At 36.8% G+C, this 15505-nt stretch overlaps 1 protein-coding gene across 2 annotated transcripts in view; it reads left to right on the top strand.

Annotated features, from left to right (window-relative positions):
- Atp9b (ATPase phospholipid transporting 9B (putative)) overlaps nt 1-15505 on the top strand; it is a 244536-nt gene that overhangs the window by 3000 nt on the left and 226031 nt on the right. For both annotated transcript variants that reach the window (XM_048806674.1, XM_015499591.2), the window contains exons 2-3: nt 8632-8782; nt 11376-11489. In XM_048806674.1, the coding sequence (XP_048662631.1) occupies nt 8632-8782; nt 11376-11489 (265 nt within the window). The remainder of the gene's footprint in view (nt 1-8631; nt 8783-11375; nt 11490-15505) is intronic.

Here is a 15505-nt window from a genome sequence, read left to right on the forward strand (position 1 = left end):
CTTCTTCAAAAAAGGTTGGTGTTCCTACTACTATAGTTAAGACCTGGCAAAGTCTCTCTCTGGACAGGTGAGGGTCAGGCCAGCCCTTTTTCTGTTCCCTGGGAAAAGTGATAGGACAAGAAGATGTGGCCTGAATGAGCTTGATCCTGATTTTCAGTCTTCGAAGTGCAATGGCTATTTGGTAATTGCCTGTTCTCAGCTCCCTTCAGGGAACACTGGATTGAGAAGGCTGAGGGTTTGTGTTCAATGTGTCAGGAAGTCCTCTAATGTGGGTGGAGACTGAGTTGCTGAAATCCTTGAGGCTGTGGGAATGAGCACTAATGGGCACTAAGCCACAGGACACAGACATGTTCCTGGTGACAGTTGCTTGACGGATATTATATGTTATGGGATTGGGCTTACTTGACCATGCTAGCAGCAGTCCTGCCAGCCTATACTGGTCAGCAAGCTGCAAAGAATTGTGGACTTGCAGCGCTGTCAGGCTCATCATTATTATTGAACTAATATTTTGCCTTTTTTTAATAGAAAAAATGTTAACCATATGGAACATGACAGCCATGTTTTGAATTTTACTTATAGTATACTCCTTTTCTTAGAGAAAATATTAAGAATATATTTGAAAATGTATGTGTTGACAGACAGACCACTCAATTTGGGGGATGGTGAAACAGCTCAATGAAATATCTAGATATTGAATTAAAGATTCAAATATCTTTTAAATCTTTATTTTAATAAATCTGATTCTGTAAGAGCTAAACCGTCCTCACTGGCTCTGTTTAGTCTACATGTTGTCACTAAGGAGGGTCCTGTTGCCATGTGGGATAGGAAGTAACCTGAGATATCTTTAACTCTTGTTCATTAGGTTTCATCAAGAAATTGTTATGGAAATTAGAAATTGTACCTTAGTCATATTGTACATTTAGCAACTAGCTTGTTATTATTTTTTGGCCACTTTATTTTCTAAGTACCAGGCATTATAAAATTTGTTGTTATTGAAATTATTAGATAATGATTCAAAGAGGTAGGTACACATAAAATTAGTTTAATTGCAAGAAAAAATGCTAATGATTATTGCAATACAAGTAGATTGTAATTAATATGTAAATATTTAAATATATCTGCATGTGAGATACATTTGAGTAGGAAAGCTTTTTTTTTTTTTAAGTTTTATTTTTTAGTTGTTGATAGACCTTTATTTATATGTGGTGCTGAGAATTGAACCCAGTGCCTCACACATGCTAGGCAAATGTGCTACCGCTGAGCCCCAGCCCCAACCCAAGGAAAGCTTTTTTTAAATTTTTTTTTTTTTTTTTTAGTTGTAGGTGGACACAATACCTTTATTTTATTTTCATGTGGTGCTGAGGATCGAACCCAGTGCCTCACGCATGCTAGGCAAGTGCTCTACTAAGCCACAACCCCAGCCCCAATACCTTTATTTTATTTGTTTATTTTTTTATGTGGTACCGGGGATTGAATTCAAGTTCCTCACGCATGCTAGGCAAGCGTCTGCCACTGAGCCATAACCCCGGTCCAGGAAGGCTTTTTTAAAAATCATTATTCTTCAGGGACTGAGTAGACTCTGATTTCTTCATGACTTAAGACTCACTTTTCATTTTTATTATTTGTCAGAAATACCCACTTGGACACTTTGGGAAAAAAAAACAAAACTCTGAAATCTTTTAATTAAAACTTTTGAATTTCTTTCATGTGAATGAACATACCTTCCTGTAAGTTGCTCTGAGGCACTAGTTGGTATATGTAGTTCTATGATTCAGGTTGATGGTCATTCTCACGAGATTTACATTTCACTTATTATCAAAAATCACTTTGTCTCTAGGAAAGTGGAGTTGAGATGGCATTTCCATATGAAGAGAAAGGAGAGGGAGTATCAATTGCTGGGATTATTTCTGGTTCTAAATGGCCTCTGTACTTTGAATTAATCTGTAAAACATGTGGGGTACAGAGCCATGGGAAAATGCTGGTCTTTTAAGACAAATGTGAGTACTGTGTTGCTTTTTTCTTAGTAATTAAAGGTACCTATTAGATATAGTAATTGACCAATTTTGGGTGGAGGATGAAGGGAAGGAGGCTGTCTAAATTTTGAGGGTTATTTCATTATGGTTAAAATTTTGGAGCACAGAATATTGAAATACAAAAATGTTTAATATCAGAATACTTAACTTTGATTATAGAGGGATTTGTGAAAAGCTACTAATCCTAAAATATTTTAAGGAAAAGTATATATGCACTATTAGAAGTACTTACTATTGATCTTGATCGTGTTAGGCAGTGTATAAATGTGGGAAAGTATTTTTCTGAAAAATTATTAATTTAGAAAATATTTAGCATACACAGCAATGTGATTAAGTAAAACTGCCAACTACTTACTAGGACTTCATTTTGCTTTTCCCTCTCATTTTTCGATATTTTCCCGTATGTTTTGCTCAGAAATTCCCCATGATATTGTTTTCCTCTTTAGCTCTACCACTCAATAGGGCTTGGTGTACTTTTTTTTTGTTGTACAGATTTCTTTTTTTTTTTTTTTTCCCAGTGTTTTGGGTTTATGTACTCAAAATCACCCTTCTTTCCCTTCTGATCATAGTTTGTGTCTTCATTGTCCACTGGCAATTCTGGAGGATCCCTAGGCTTTTCAAACCTCAAGCTTACCTGTTGTGAATGTGTTCATTCACTTTTGTGCAGTAGTATGTGACTTTATAGTGGCATCCTAACCCTTACTTGCTTCTCTGTCTGCACAGTACAATAATTAGTAATAACACTTTGATTTGTTAATACGTGTGAGTAATGAAGTGGTATGAATAATTTAATTAGATCGTGGCAGTCTAGGAATCTTAGATTTATTTATACTGGGTTATAAAGAGGAAAAGAATATAATATGGAACATATGTTTTCAGTCTTTGGTACATAGTGCTCACAGAATGAGATGAAGTCAGTGAGAAGCTGGTGCCTATCGTGGCTGGCATGGGTTGATGTTAAGGTTTCTGTTTCCTTGGTGTTACAACACTTAACAATGCTAAGTAGTGGTTTACCACTTTCTTAGCTTTGCATATCCTCTATTTTTCCTTAGGGTTGTGTGACTTTTATATGTTTAAATATCAGTTTAGATAACTATGTGTTGCAGAAAAAATATTCATGTCTGAATGTATTCTGAGAACTTTTTGCTGTATTTGAAATGCTGAAGAGAAGTGTATATATAAGTAGCTTGTGTTTCACCAATGGTACTTGTTTTTAGTGTGTTTTGCATGTACCAGTGCTGTTTAGTAGTTCTTACTATTATGATAGGAATATTTAAATCTCTGGTGTCCCATGGTAACCATTAGCCAATGTGGCTGTTGAGCTGCTGAGATGTGGCTAGTGACTTAGGTCCTGGGCTTTTAATTTTAATTAGTTAAATGTTAAATAGCCTATTTTAGTCAGGTTTTTTTTTTTTTTTTTTAACCTTTTTTCTGCTGTGGCTAAAAGACCTGACCAGAACAGTTGTGGAGGAGGAACAGATTATTTGGGGGCTCTTGGTTTCAGAGGTCTCAGTACTTTTTGCTGTACTTTTTTGTTGTACAGGTTTCTTTCTTTTTTTTTTTTTTTTTCCAGTGTTTGGTGTTTATGTACTCAAAATCACCCCTCTTTTCCTTCTGGCTCCATTTCTCAGGGCTTGAGGTGAGGTGAATTTCATGGTGGAAGAGTATGGTAGAGGGAAGCAGCTCACAGGATCATGAAGCAGAGAGACATCTCCATTTGCCAAATACAAAAATATATCCCAATGCCAGGTCCTCAATGCCCACCTCCTCCAACCACACCCTATCCACCATCAGTTACCAGTTAGTAATCCCTGTCACGGGATTAATTCACTGATTGGGTTAAGATTCGTATAACCTTTTTTTAAAAATATCAATTAAAAAAAGAAAAGAAAGAAAGAACTCTTACAACCTAATCATTTCTCCTTTGAACCATCTTGCATTGTCTCACACGTGAGGTTTTGGGGGACACCTCACATCCAGACTATACATTTTGCCCTTACAATGCAAGGGCATCTTACAATGCAAAATACATTCTGTCTATTTCTAGGAGTCCCCATAGTCTCAACAGTTCTAAGATTGCCCAAAAATTCAAGTCCAAAGTCTACTCTGAGTCTCAGGGCAAGCTTGCATCATGAGTTCCTGTAAAAAAAGCGATTTACAAGTGTTCAATATATAAAGGTACAGAGTAAACATTTCCATCACAAAAATGGGGGCATGGAAAGAAGGAATGGGACCAAAGCAGAGTCTGAAATCTAGCTGGGCCAAATAAGTCCTGCAGTTCTGTTTCCAGTATCTGGGGCACAAGGCGTGGTAATGTTCTATTCAAAGGGCTTATGTAGCTCCACCCCTGGGGCCTTGTTTGTTACAGCTCAAGTGGACTTTGTGTTGGCTTGTTTCTGTTCGATTCTTACAGTTTTTCTAGGATGATGTCCCATGTTGGCATTTCTTAATCTCAGGGGTCTTTACTGCAGCTTTGGCTTTCTCCTCACATCTCCATGCTTTGCCCTCTCTGGGGCTGTGCACAGGGACTCCAACCCTGGGGCACTCTGCCTGGCTTCTTAGGCCTTCCTTTGAAATCTCAGTGGAAGCCTCCATGACGCCCTCTCTCTACCATCCTGCAATCCTGTAGAACCAGCACCACATGGTTGACACCCAGGTCTGCTGCCATCTTAAGTAGTAGCCAGGCCTCCAGGGACCCTGGATGCAGCAGCCTCTGAGTGCCTGAGGGGCTGAATGTGTTGAAAAACTTCCTAGGCCCCCTTGTGTAAGAAGGCTTTCAACTGGGCTCTTCTCAAGAGAATTTTTACTTTTAATTCCTTGAGTCTGGGATGAATATGATCTTGCCAATTCCTGAGATGCCCTCAAGTCATCTTTCTTACAGTCTCTGGGCAAAGTCTTTGGCATTTCTTTAGTGGCATTAATGTCTTTAACAACTGCAACTTTCTTAGACCCCCATTTTCAAGTCGCTTTCTGCTCCTGATTATTACAATAAATTGGGCTAAAAGTGTACAGCAGTGTCCATGCCACCACCTGAATGCTCTGCTGTCTAGAAACAGATAACTTCTCCACCAGAACATAATACAAATGGCCTCTAATCCACTTACTGATAGTGTCCTCCTTTTCCTCTAAACTCTATTGAGTCCTGTCTTCACCATATGGTCCTATTGACATTTTGGTCTTCTGAGCTCCCTCCAGAATCAGCCATTAAGCTCCATTTACAACAACCTAAAGCGTTTCCAGCTTGCACTGCTACATCTCAAAATTCCTCTCACCACTTCCAAAAAGCTCCAAATGTTTCTGAACCACATGGTCAGGTTAGTCACAGGAATGACCCGAATTCTCAGTACCCCATTTCTGTTTTAGTCAGCTTTTTTGCTGCTGTGACTTTACAGACCCATCCAGAGTAATTGTAGAGGAGGAACAGTTTATTTGAGGGCCCACAGTTTCAGTGGTCTCCGTCCATAGGCAAGCCAGCTTCATTCTTCAGGGTTCCAGGTGAGGCAGGAACAACATGGTGGAAGAATATTGGGGGGGGGGGAAGTGGCTCACATGATGATCAGGAAGGAGAGAGAGAGAGAGAGAGACCACTTGCCAAATACACATAGATACCCCGGAGTCATGCCCCCAATGCCCACCTCTTCCAACCACACCCTACCCACCTTCAGTTACCACTCTGTTAATCCCTATCAGGGGATTAATTCACTGATTGGGTCGACTCTGGCAAGCCAATCATTTCTCCCGAACCTTTTTACACTGACTTACATGTGAGCTTTTGGAAGATACCTTACATCCAAACCATAACGTGGCCACATGTGGCCAGCAGCTGTTGGCTGGCGTGGGTCTAAATTCTCTGTGCAGAATTTGGTGTTCTAAAATGGTGACTTTGCATGGGGTGTGGGGCTTTTCCGTGGAGTTCCCATTTCTTCTCATTAGTTGTTTGTTAGTTTTCACCATCCGAGTGCTGTGCCTCTAGCTAGATTGGGGCACTCTGGAAACGTAAGCAGCATTGGCTGCTGACTCTTGTTTATATGCAGGATGCACATCATGTTGATGTGGGGTTGAGACCCAGGCTTCAGCTTTCAGCTCTGCCATTAACATCTTAGGAAAGTCATTTCCCTGTGTGACCTAGAGTTCCTCATGTGTCGAATGTAGGAGTTTGGCATCTGTGCAGCACAGTTGCAGGTGACTCAGAGGAAGATCAGGTCTAAAGTTTAAGAAGGGATCTGTCTTAGCTGTGTATCATCACTGTAGGATTTTCATAACACTAGGAGTACATGTTGAAAGCAGCTTAGAGCTTGAGTGGCTACTAGGGAGCTCTAGGCAGGAAGTGTCCATGAGCACTGAGCCCTGAGGGTGGGGACTTAGGTTGGGAAGTACAGGGAGCTGGCTACGATCTGCTAGGGGACAGTAAGATAGGGGGTGCATGAGGGGAAAGGGCCTGGGGTGGGGATGGGGCTGTACAATAAAAGCAGTGGTATGGAAGAAATAATCATTTGAATCTTATGGTGTTCTACTTGTAGCCTTATTTTTGTTTCGTTCAATCAAAATAAGATGAAACATTGTCAAAATTCGGTTGAAATCTACTCGATGCATCTCCTTTTTTTCTGCCAACAATAGCAGTAATGGTGGAAGTACTTAGTTTTAAATAACTTGAATAATACTATGATTTATAACTGTTGGGGACTTGAAAGCATGCTTTCGATATGGAGATGTTAGGTTTATTGTTTAAAAAGTGATGCTGCACAGTAGAAGGAGATTTCCATTCTACCAGAGGTGGATCTTTGCTCCTGTTGAATTGAGGGGCAGTAGGTAGGGCTCTTCATTGGCATTCCATCAGCCTCATTAAGGAGAAGTTTCTCAAGGCAGTAATGTGGGCAATCCTGCAGAAACATCGTGTATCATGCTCTGCCCTTCTAGAGTGAAGATATGAGCAAAGCCAAAAATTATCTGGGTGTGGTGGTGCACACCTGTAATCCCAGTGGCTCGGGAGCTGAGACAGGGGATCATGAGTTCAAAGCTAGCCTCAGTAAAAGCGAGGCGCTAAACAACTCAGTAAGACCCTGTCTTTAAATAAAATACAAAATAGAGCTGGAGATGTGGCTCCTGAGTTCAATCCCCAATATTCCACCCCCCAAAAAATAATTAGGCGGATAGTCAATAGGGATGATGCTGATTTTAGTTTATACTCCCCCAAGGCACCTTCCCATAAAGAAATATTTATGAAGTAGTGCATCTGAATTTTTAATGTTTGAAAGTAATTTCTGAAGAATAAAGTCAGTGTGATTGGATGGAAAGGATAACACCAACATTGGAGACATAGCAATTCTGAGATATGAATTATGATGTGTCAGCTCTGTTGTATGATCATGCCTTCTATGTTATTTTCATACAAAATTTGTCGTTAAATTTAAAGCTTACTTTGTCACAAGTGAGGTTAACACTTTCTGATGTACACAGCTGACTTGCAATTCTAACCTTGAATGCTTTCAGAAGATGAGATCCAACAACTTCCCTTAGTGAACTGTTCCGAATGTTTATACATTTTGAATAGTCAAATTAACCCAAATTTTTGATACTGAATCTTAAATTCATGATTATTTTGTGTTCAATAGAGATGAATTGGATACGTTTTCTTCATTTTCTGAGGTATTTTAAGAAAAGTTATCCCATTGGACCCTTTGTATTTTCTCTCTGAAAACAATGGTTGGGATGACCAGAAGGGGAAGAGTTGGTCCTCCCAGGACCCTGGCTGTGTTGGAACAGGGCATGGATGAAGATAGGCATGTGGAAAACAACTAAGCTTTTATTATCATGAGAACATCACATTCAACTTTGGTAGCTTTTTAAATGTTGTGTTGATTAAAACCATAAGTCTTTAGTTAATGCTACTGGAATAGTCGTTTTGTAAAAAAATGGAAAAAAATGATTCTTCAGAGAAGAGACAAAGCTACGTCTTGGATTAATTGATATCTGTGTACCTTTATCATTGAATCACTCAAGTGGTATCTTTTTTTTTTTTTAAGAGAGAGTGAGAGAGAGAGGGAGAGAGAGAGAGAGAGAATTTTTTTTTAATATTTATTTTTTAGTTCTCGGCGGATACAACATCTTTGTTTGTATGTGGTGCTGAGGATCGAACCCAGGCCGCACGCATGCCAGGCGAGCGCGCTACCGCTTGAGCCACATCCCCAGCCTTCAAGTGGTATCTTAAGAATTACCATACCCATAGCTATATGTTTTTTCAAAAATGGAGCATTGACTGCTGTAGAATATTAAAGATGTTGTTTTGCCACTAAGAGTGTCTAATAGGGGTGATAATTGCTGGGTTCTAGAAGCCATTACACATTTATAGGAGACTTTGCTCTGGGTTCTAGAAGCCATTGCACATTAATAGGAGACTCTTTTAAGTATTTTTTTGTGACATTTTAAATTTGTATAATTGACCTGTTCTAAGAAAAAACCCCAGATTAGCATTAGATAATGCTATTAGTGTCTGGTAAATACAGAAAAGTCAGTATTGTCTTTCAATATGCAGATCAGTTTAAATGTTTTACAAAAAGCATATGTAATATGTATTTTTTTGTTTGTTTGTTTCATGCAGTTGCTGTGATTGGCTGATAAATATTTGTCATCGAAAGAAAGAACTAAAAGCTCGCACAGTATGGCTTGGATGTCCTGAGAAGAGTGAAGAAAAGCATCCCAGGAATTCAATAAAAAATCAAAAATACAATGTCTTTACCTTTATACCTGGGGTAAGACACTCCTGCTCGAGGGTCATAGGTCAGAGCTTGCTGGTTTCCAATGCCTTTCAGAGACCCTTCCGTGTTTCACTGTCAGGCCCAACGCAGCACCTCCTGGTCTTATACTGTTCAGTTTCAATGATTGCCAAATCATTCATTTGCATTTTTAATCAACAAGAAAATTTTCAACTTGATTATTAACTTCAGTTCTTGATAAACATCATTTATATAATTATAGAAACAATTGTAGTATAGAAATAATGAAAAAATGCTAAGTAAAATGATCAAAAAATAAGTTGTAAAGTTTTTTGGGGGTGGGAATTTGGAGGGAAAAGTTGAATACAGTTTCTAAGCTTGTCAAGAAATTTCAAAAAGAAAGTAAAACAATTTTGCTTTCACAAAAATGACACTGTAACAATATGTAAGTGTATATAGATGTCTTTGCTACTTTACATTATAAACCGTAGACCTACTGCTAAATCTTTAATTAGGTACTATGCTAAATTTAAATACTAAAATTTATTTTTCTGCTGCTTGGTTATTAGTAATACTTCTAAATTAAATTTTAAAACCAAGTTTATGTGAGTTTAGAATAGTGGAATAAATTTTTTGACAGATTTATTTATCTTTCTGAAGGCAAAGACAACTGGTGTTGGTTTTGTTTTTCTTTTTTTTTTAATTACAGGATTTTATTTTCTTTTTTAGTCCTTGATTTTTAGAAGTTAGACCAGCATGATTTATTGGGGAAAGTAGTTTGTCATCATATATCTGATTATATTTCTATATCAAAACTTTGGCATGTTCTAGCTAAGGGCTATTATTCTATTTATCAAGACAAGCTCTTGATTACATCAATTGAAAGTTGCTTTTTCTTGTGTATTTGTATTTTAATGACCATTCTGATTTTGTATTGGACATTGATTATTCCCCTCCCTCAATCCCCATCCATTCATTTGTTGGCAAGAGTTTGATATCTAATGTGCTTTTTTTATTAAAAAAACACAAAACTAATGGCCCCATAATTAGAAGACTGATCTTTTGTCAGGACAATAAAATGTAAACTGTCTTTGGGGCAAATATTTTCAACTTTATTGAATGAAGCACTGTTTTCTCCTTAGGTTTAAATTATTAAATAACACCGTTAGCTAAGCAGTGTGCATTTTCTTAACAGTCACCAGACTTATTCAGTGAATAATCAAGTATTGAGTACAGTGGTCTGAAACAAATAATGCAAGCTTCACTTTGGTCAGTGTAAATTCATACAACCTGCCTAGAGTGCCTGCATCTTGAGAAAACCTGTTGATGTGTCTATACAGTCCTTAACTGTGTGGGTGATTTTTTTTCTTAAATTGTCTCTGAAATGATCTTTTCATCTAAAATGTAGTATTTTAGAAACATTTGGTAATTACACAGTAGGAATTCTATGCCATTTTTAGCATAAATGGCAATTTCTGAATTGCTAATAGATATAATTTATGCTGAGATTTTAAAGATATTGCTGAGGAAAAAGAGAGCTTTCCTTCCTGCTGAGATTAATTTATGAAATAGTTCAAAACATTTCTAGATAGTAGTTGAACATGATTATGAATATAAGTGTGTTACTGGTGTAACTGATTTTTCAGTCACACATGTAAGTATATGATGATGCAGTAATTTTATTTTATATTATGTAATATAAGTTGCTTCCCAGGAGGTTCTGATTCATAGACGGCAAGTTTGCCAGTATGATTGTAATTGTGTGCCATTTGAATTGTTCCTATCTATAAATATCAGGTTTGTTCTATTTAATTTTTAATTCAAATCTAGTAACTTGAGGCATTTGTAAATAGAGCTCTCAATATACTGGATCTTGAGTTTTCTTCCTTATAGGTAATTCCATTTGAATTTAAAAAAAATATGAAAATTTTCACTTTTGGCTTTCCTAAAATTTTATTGAATGATGAAATTCATGTTTAAAAATAGTGTTAAAGACCAACTACCAAAAGACTATAAAAAATATACAAGTAGCTATATTCCTGAAAATTGGTCTGTTATTTACTATTCTGTGTTGATCATTTTACATGTTTTGAGAAAACACATGCAGGAGATCATCTCATGCAGTCACAGTTGTGCACATCTGGCTTCATAAAGCCCAGTTCATGTTGCAAAGCATGGGTGTTGTATTTTTTGTTTTTTATTTATTTATTTATTTATTTATTTATTTTTCCAGTTTGTAAACATGAGGTTAGTATGACTTTCGCATCTTTAGAGTTTCTGAGTTGGTATCCAGATATACATTTTTGTATTTATTGACTTGCTAGCATTGGGAAAGTTTTGGTGTCATTTGTTTGGATGTGCATGTAAAGATTATAGATTTTGGAAAACTAAAAATTTCATTAAAAAAATAAAGCCTTTTAGGGAAGGATACTTTTAATATAATTTAGAGTCCTAATTGTTGTTTCCCCTCAGTTTATCTCAAATGTTATGTGGGGTAACCTTTATATATGAGATAGCTTTAGAAAGCCAATTCCAAACAGAAATGTGGTTATATATTGTGCTATATTTAATTATATATTGGAGGTATTAAAATTTAGGGATTGTGTTAATTTTCTCTTTTCTTTTTCAGGTTTTGTATGAACAATTCAAGTTTTTCTTGAATCTCTATTTTCTGGTAGTGTCCTGCTCACAGTTTGTACCAGCATTGAAAATAGGCTACCTCTACACCTACTGGGCTCCTCTGGTAAAAGAAAAAATTTAAAAAATTATGCTCAATTATTAATTATTATCTAAAAATGATGTTTAGTATACAATTTTAAGACTTCATATGGCTAAAAGATAGATTGTTAAAATGTTGTTGTTGCTGTGTATCATTTAACACTTGTTAAAGGATTTCACTGAGTTCTGTGATTTAATCCCCTTTAGCCCTATAGGAAGTGTAAGGTCAGAGCACTGCCTGCAGAGCAGCAGGAGTCTGTAGACCTCTGTAGCTGGGGAAGTTATGAGTGTCCTTTCTGGGGCTTTCTGCACCTGTTCAAAGGCTTGTAGGTCTGTCTGCCTGTTCCCTGCTCCATCCTTTACTATGGAACTGTTGGGTGATACTGAGGTTGTAGGATCTGGAGAGTTAGTGTCTTGATGTGAAGCCAGTGGTGAAAGTTCTAAAGTATTGGACTCCAGTAAGACAATTTCTGGTTGACAGCTCAGTGTATGAAGTGTTCTGAAAGGTTGATGACTCTTGGCATTATTTCAAATATATTCTTTTATACTTCTTCTCTTTCCTATTTTTTCCTTCTATTTTATCTTATGGTGCCAGGGTCAAAGCCAGGGCTTCAGCATGGTAGGCAAGCACTCTACCACTGAACCACATGCCCAGCTCTAGCATATAGTTTTATGCTATTTGTTGATAGTAAAGACAATAGAAAATTGTTCTGCTTACTTTTTGGTTGCCCCTTTTTGGGCAGGAACAGCAGGGAAAGTGATTCCTTGGTGAAAGAGGAGCGCAGAGCTCAGTGTGGTCTTCAGAGTTGGAGAGGTGTGCTCGCTCCTGTGCTCATCTGTGCTGTCTTGTGTAGTCTCTCCACTAGAGACTCTTCCCAGTGAATCAGGAGAGCTGCTGTCACAGGACAGGTCCAGTGTGTGCCATTAAATTGATGCTGAGACGTACTTTGTGACTCCCCATTCATATACCCTTAAGAATGGGGTGAATTTGAGGAATGAAAGTAACTTCATATGGAGTATAAATACAAAATCCCTGGATGAATGAGTATGTTTTTTACTTATTAAATTAGTGAGATTGAAAGAGACACAGGTGCTGAACATGGGTAAAAATGTAATACAGTGGCTCTCATCCATTGTCAGGGTCAATATGTCTGCACACCCATTGGATGAATGGTTGTTAATATATTTATCAAACACTTCGAGAATTGATTCAACATTTTTATTTGAGGAATTTATCCTATAGAAATAATGATTGATTACAAAGAGAATAATCCATTGTTATTTTTGATGAAAAAATTATGTAATAAGTCAAATAACTGAATTGATTGAACTGTGCTATATCCCACTCACATATTGGAATAAAGTGTAGCTTTAAAAATGTTTAGGAAAGGTATTTAATAACTTCAAAGGTAAGTATAGTAGGGTAAATTTTAAAAGGTAGGTTAATGTGTAGAATAAATGCACACTTCTTTTGAAGAGCCAGTAATATGCACCTTTGTGTCTAGCACTAGTCTAAGTAATGTGGTACAACAATGAACAAGACAGACAAAATCCCATCCTAACAGAATAAGCATTCTGGGGGAGAAGACAGTCTACAAGCAGATTCATAATGCTGGATGGGTAGCTATGGCTTTGAAGAAGAAAATAAAAAGCAGGACAAAGGTAGAGGAAGTGAGGCCCTCTTAGGAAGGAAGTCAAGGAACGCCTCTTGTGGGGGTAGCATGTACAGAACAGGGGAGTGTTGCAGGAACAGTTTACTAATCTCACCATATTCTGGAGTGTGATCAGGTTCTCCTGCTGGGGAGTGGGGGTAGGGGAGGGTACCTGGAAAGGATTTCAGCAGGGTGAGGGGCTGTGTCCCTCAGACGTTCCCACAGAGGAGACACAGAAGTATATGCAACAGAGATTGAAAGTGGTGTTTTACTAGGAGACATGGAGAGGAGTGGAGATGAACATTTCTTCCTTGTTCTCACCCACCTTCTACCCCATTGGGGTGGCTTCTGTTATGAATGTAAGATTATAGTTGCTATGTACTGCTTAGTTAACTTTACTGCTTATGCATGTATCATTTCAAATAATATGCAGTATTGTCTTCCATGCTTTATATAAAGTTGTCTTAATTTGTGTATTCTGTTGCACCGAATTTTATTTGGCTTCACATTGGTTCATGAAATTGGTCCTTGTTGACACATGAATATTTACTTCATCTTTTGTTTTTCTAAAGTATTCCATTGTATGAATATATCACAACTGAGGTGTCCAGTGTCCTGGGAAAGGAGACTTTTAAGTTGCTTCTAATTTTTTGCTATTACAGATGTTGTTTAATTTATAATTTCATTACTCATGATTCTTTATGTGCATATGCTAAAAATTATGCCACATACTTCCAAAAATCTCACTTTAAAAGTTTTTGTTATCTTCAGTGTTTTCTAATGAAAGAAATATAGCATCACAGAAATTTTAGAACAGAGAAAATACTTGGTAACAGTAAAAACAACTATATTTATGATTTTAATATGTTTCTATTTTTAGCCCCTTTTTTCTGTTCATAGCTTTACATGTTGTGTTTAACATATAAATATTATTGACATCTTGAATTGAATCTTTTATTAACTAACATAGTGATAAAATGAGAACACAATTCTTCTTAAAACCAACACAAAAAATATGTATTTTGTTTTTGCCTTTTGTCCTTACTATTAATTTTTAATTTTATTTTTTTAAAATGGTACTAGCGATTGAACTCAGGGGTGCTTTACCCTGAGTTACATTCCCAGCCCCTTTTATTTTTTATGTTGAGACAGGGTCTCACAAAGTTGCTAAGGGTGTGCTTGAACTTTGGATCCTCCTGCCTGTGCCTCCTGAGTCACTGTAATCACAGGCATGCACCACTGAGCCTGGCTATAATTACTTTTTAAACCAAAGAAAATTTCCTTTAGGTAGATTATTTATGAAGAATTTTATTTGATTTGTTCATAAAAATGATTATCTTCGCCTTGCCTAGAGTGGAATTTGTTAATGTGTGCATGTGCATGCATGTACTTGTGCATGTGGTTATGTGAGTATGTGCACACTATGCTGTTCACAAAGACCATTTTTTAGTACTTTATCTATTTTCATGTGAGCATTCATTTCCAGTTCTAGTTTCAGTTTTAAGTCCTGTATTGAATTTTCAGCCACAGGTCTTTTTTAAATTTTTTTATTTTTTTCTACTTTGTCATTTTTTTTTGACATGTAGGAATTAACTTTGTGTTTAGATGAGTACCTCAGTTAAGAAATTACTTCAGTATATTCATACAAGGGATATTGTTTTGTTAAAAAGAGAAGTGAAAAGCCTCCTTGCTTTTTTTTCCATTTGCACCAGTGCTTATTGTGATAAACTTTGGTGACTGCTCCTGAATCCTGAGTGTTCCTCATGTGAATCTCAGAATTGGTCTGTTTGTAAGAGACATGATCATTTTCTTGGTCCGGCAGCAGCTGCGGTTGATGCCCTCTTTAGATGACAAGTGGTAATTCTTGTTAGTGTGGAGGCTTATGCTGTCTCTATGCACTTTTAATCTTTGGTTTAGCAAAAATCTTAAAATGTTGATGAGCACATTAGGCTCACCTTCAAATCCCAAGAAGCAGCTTTTGGGTATGTTGGTTCTTTGATTCAGGCTCACCTTGGAAGTATTTTTTAAAACTTTGAAAGTCCACATTTAGTATAGAGGATCTTCTTATTAATCTAGGCAAACATAAAGAACTTTTAAATGTGTGCTTATTTAAAGGAAATTAAAGAATACAAATTCTTTTTTAAAAATATTTTTTTAGTTGTAGATGGACAAAATACCTGTATTTTGTTTATTTCGTGTTTTTTTATAAGGTGCTGGGGATCAAACCCAGTGCTAGGCAAGCACTCTACCACTGAGCCACAACCCCAGTCTCTGAAGAATGCAAATTCTAAAACCCATTTGGTATCTTCCTTTTTTTATCAAAGGAAATGTTCTTTAACCGGGATTTTTTTCAAAAGTTCTTGCTCTTTTTTTTTTTTTTTTTTTTTAT

The sequence above is a fragment of the Marmota marmota genome, unplaced genomic scaffold (genome assembly GCF_001458135.2).
Source record: "Marmota marmota marmota unplaced genomic scaffold, marMar, whole genome shotgun sequence".
NCBI lineage: Eukaryota > Metazoa > Chordata > Mammalia > Rodentia > Sciuridae > Marmota > Marmota marmota.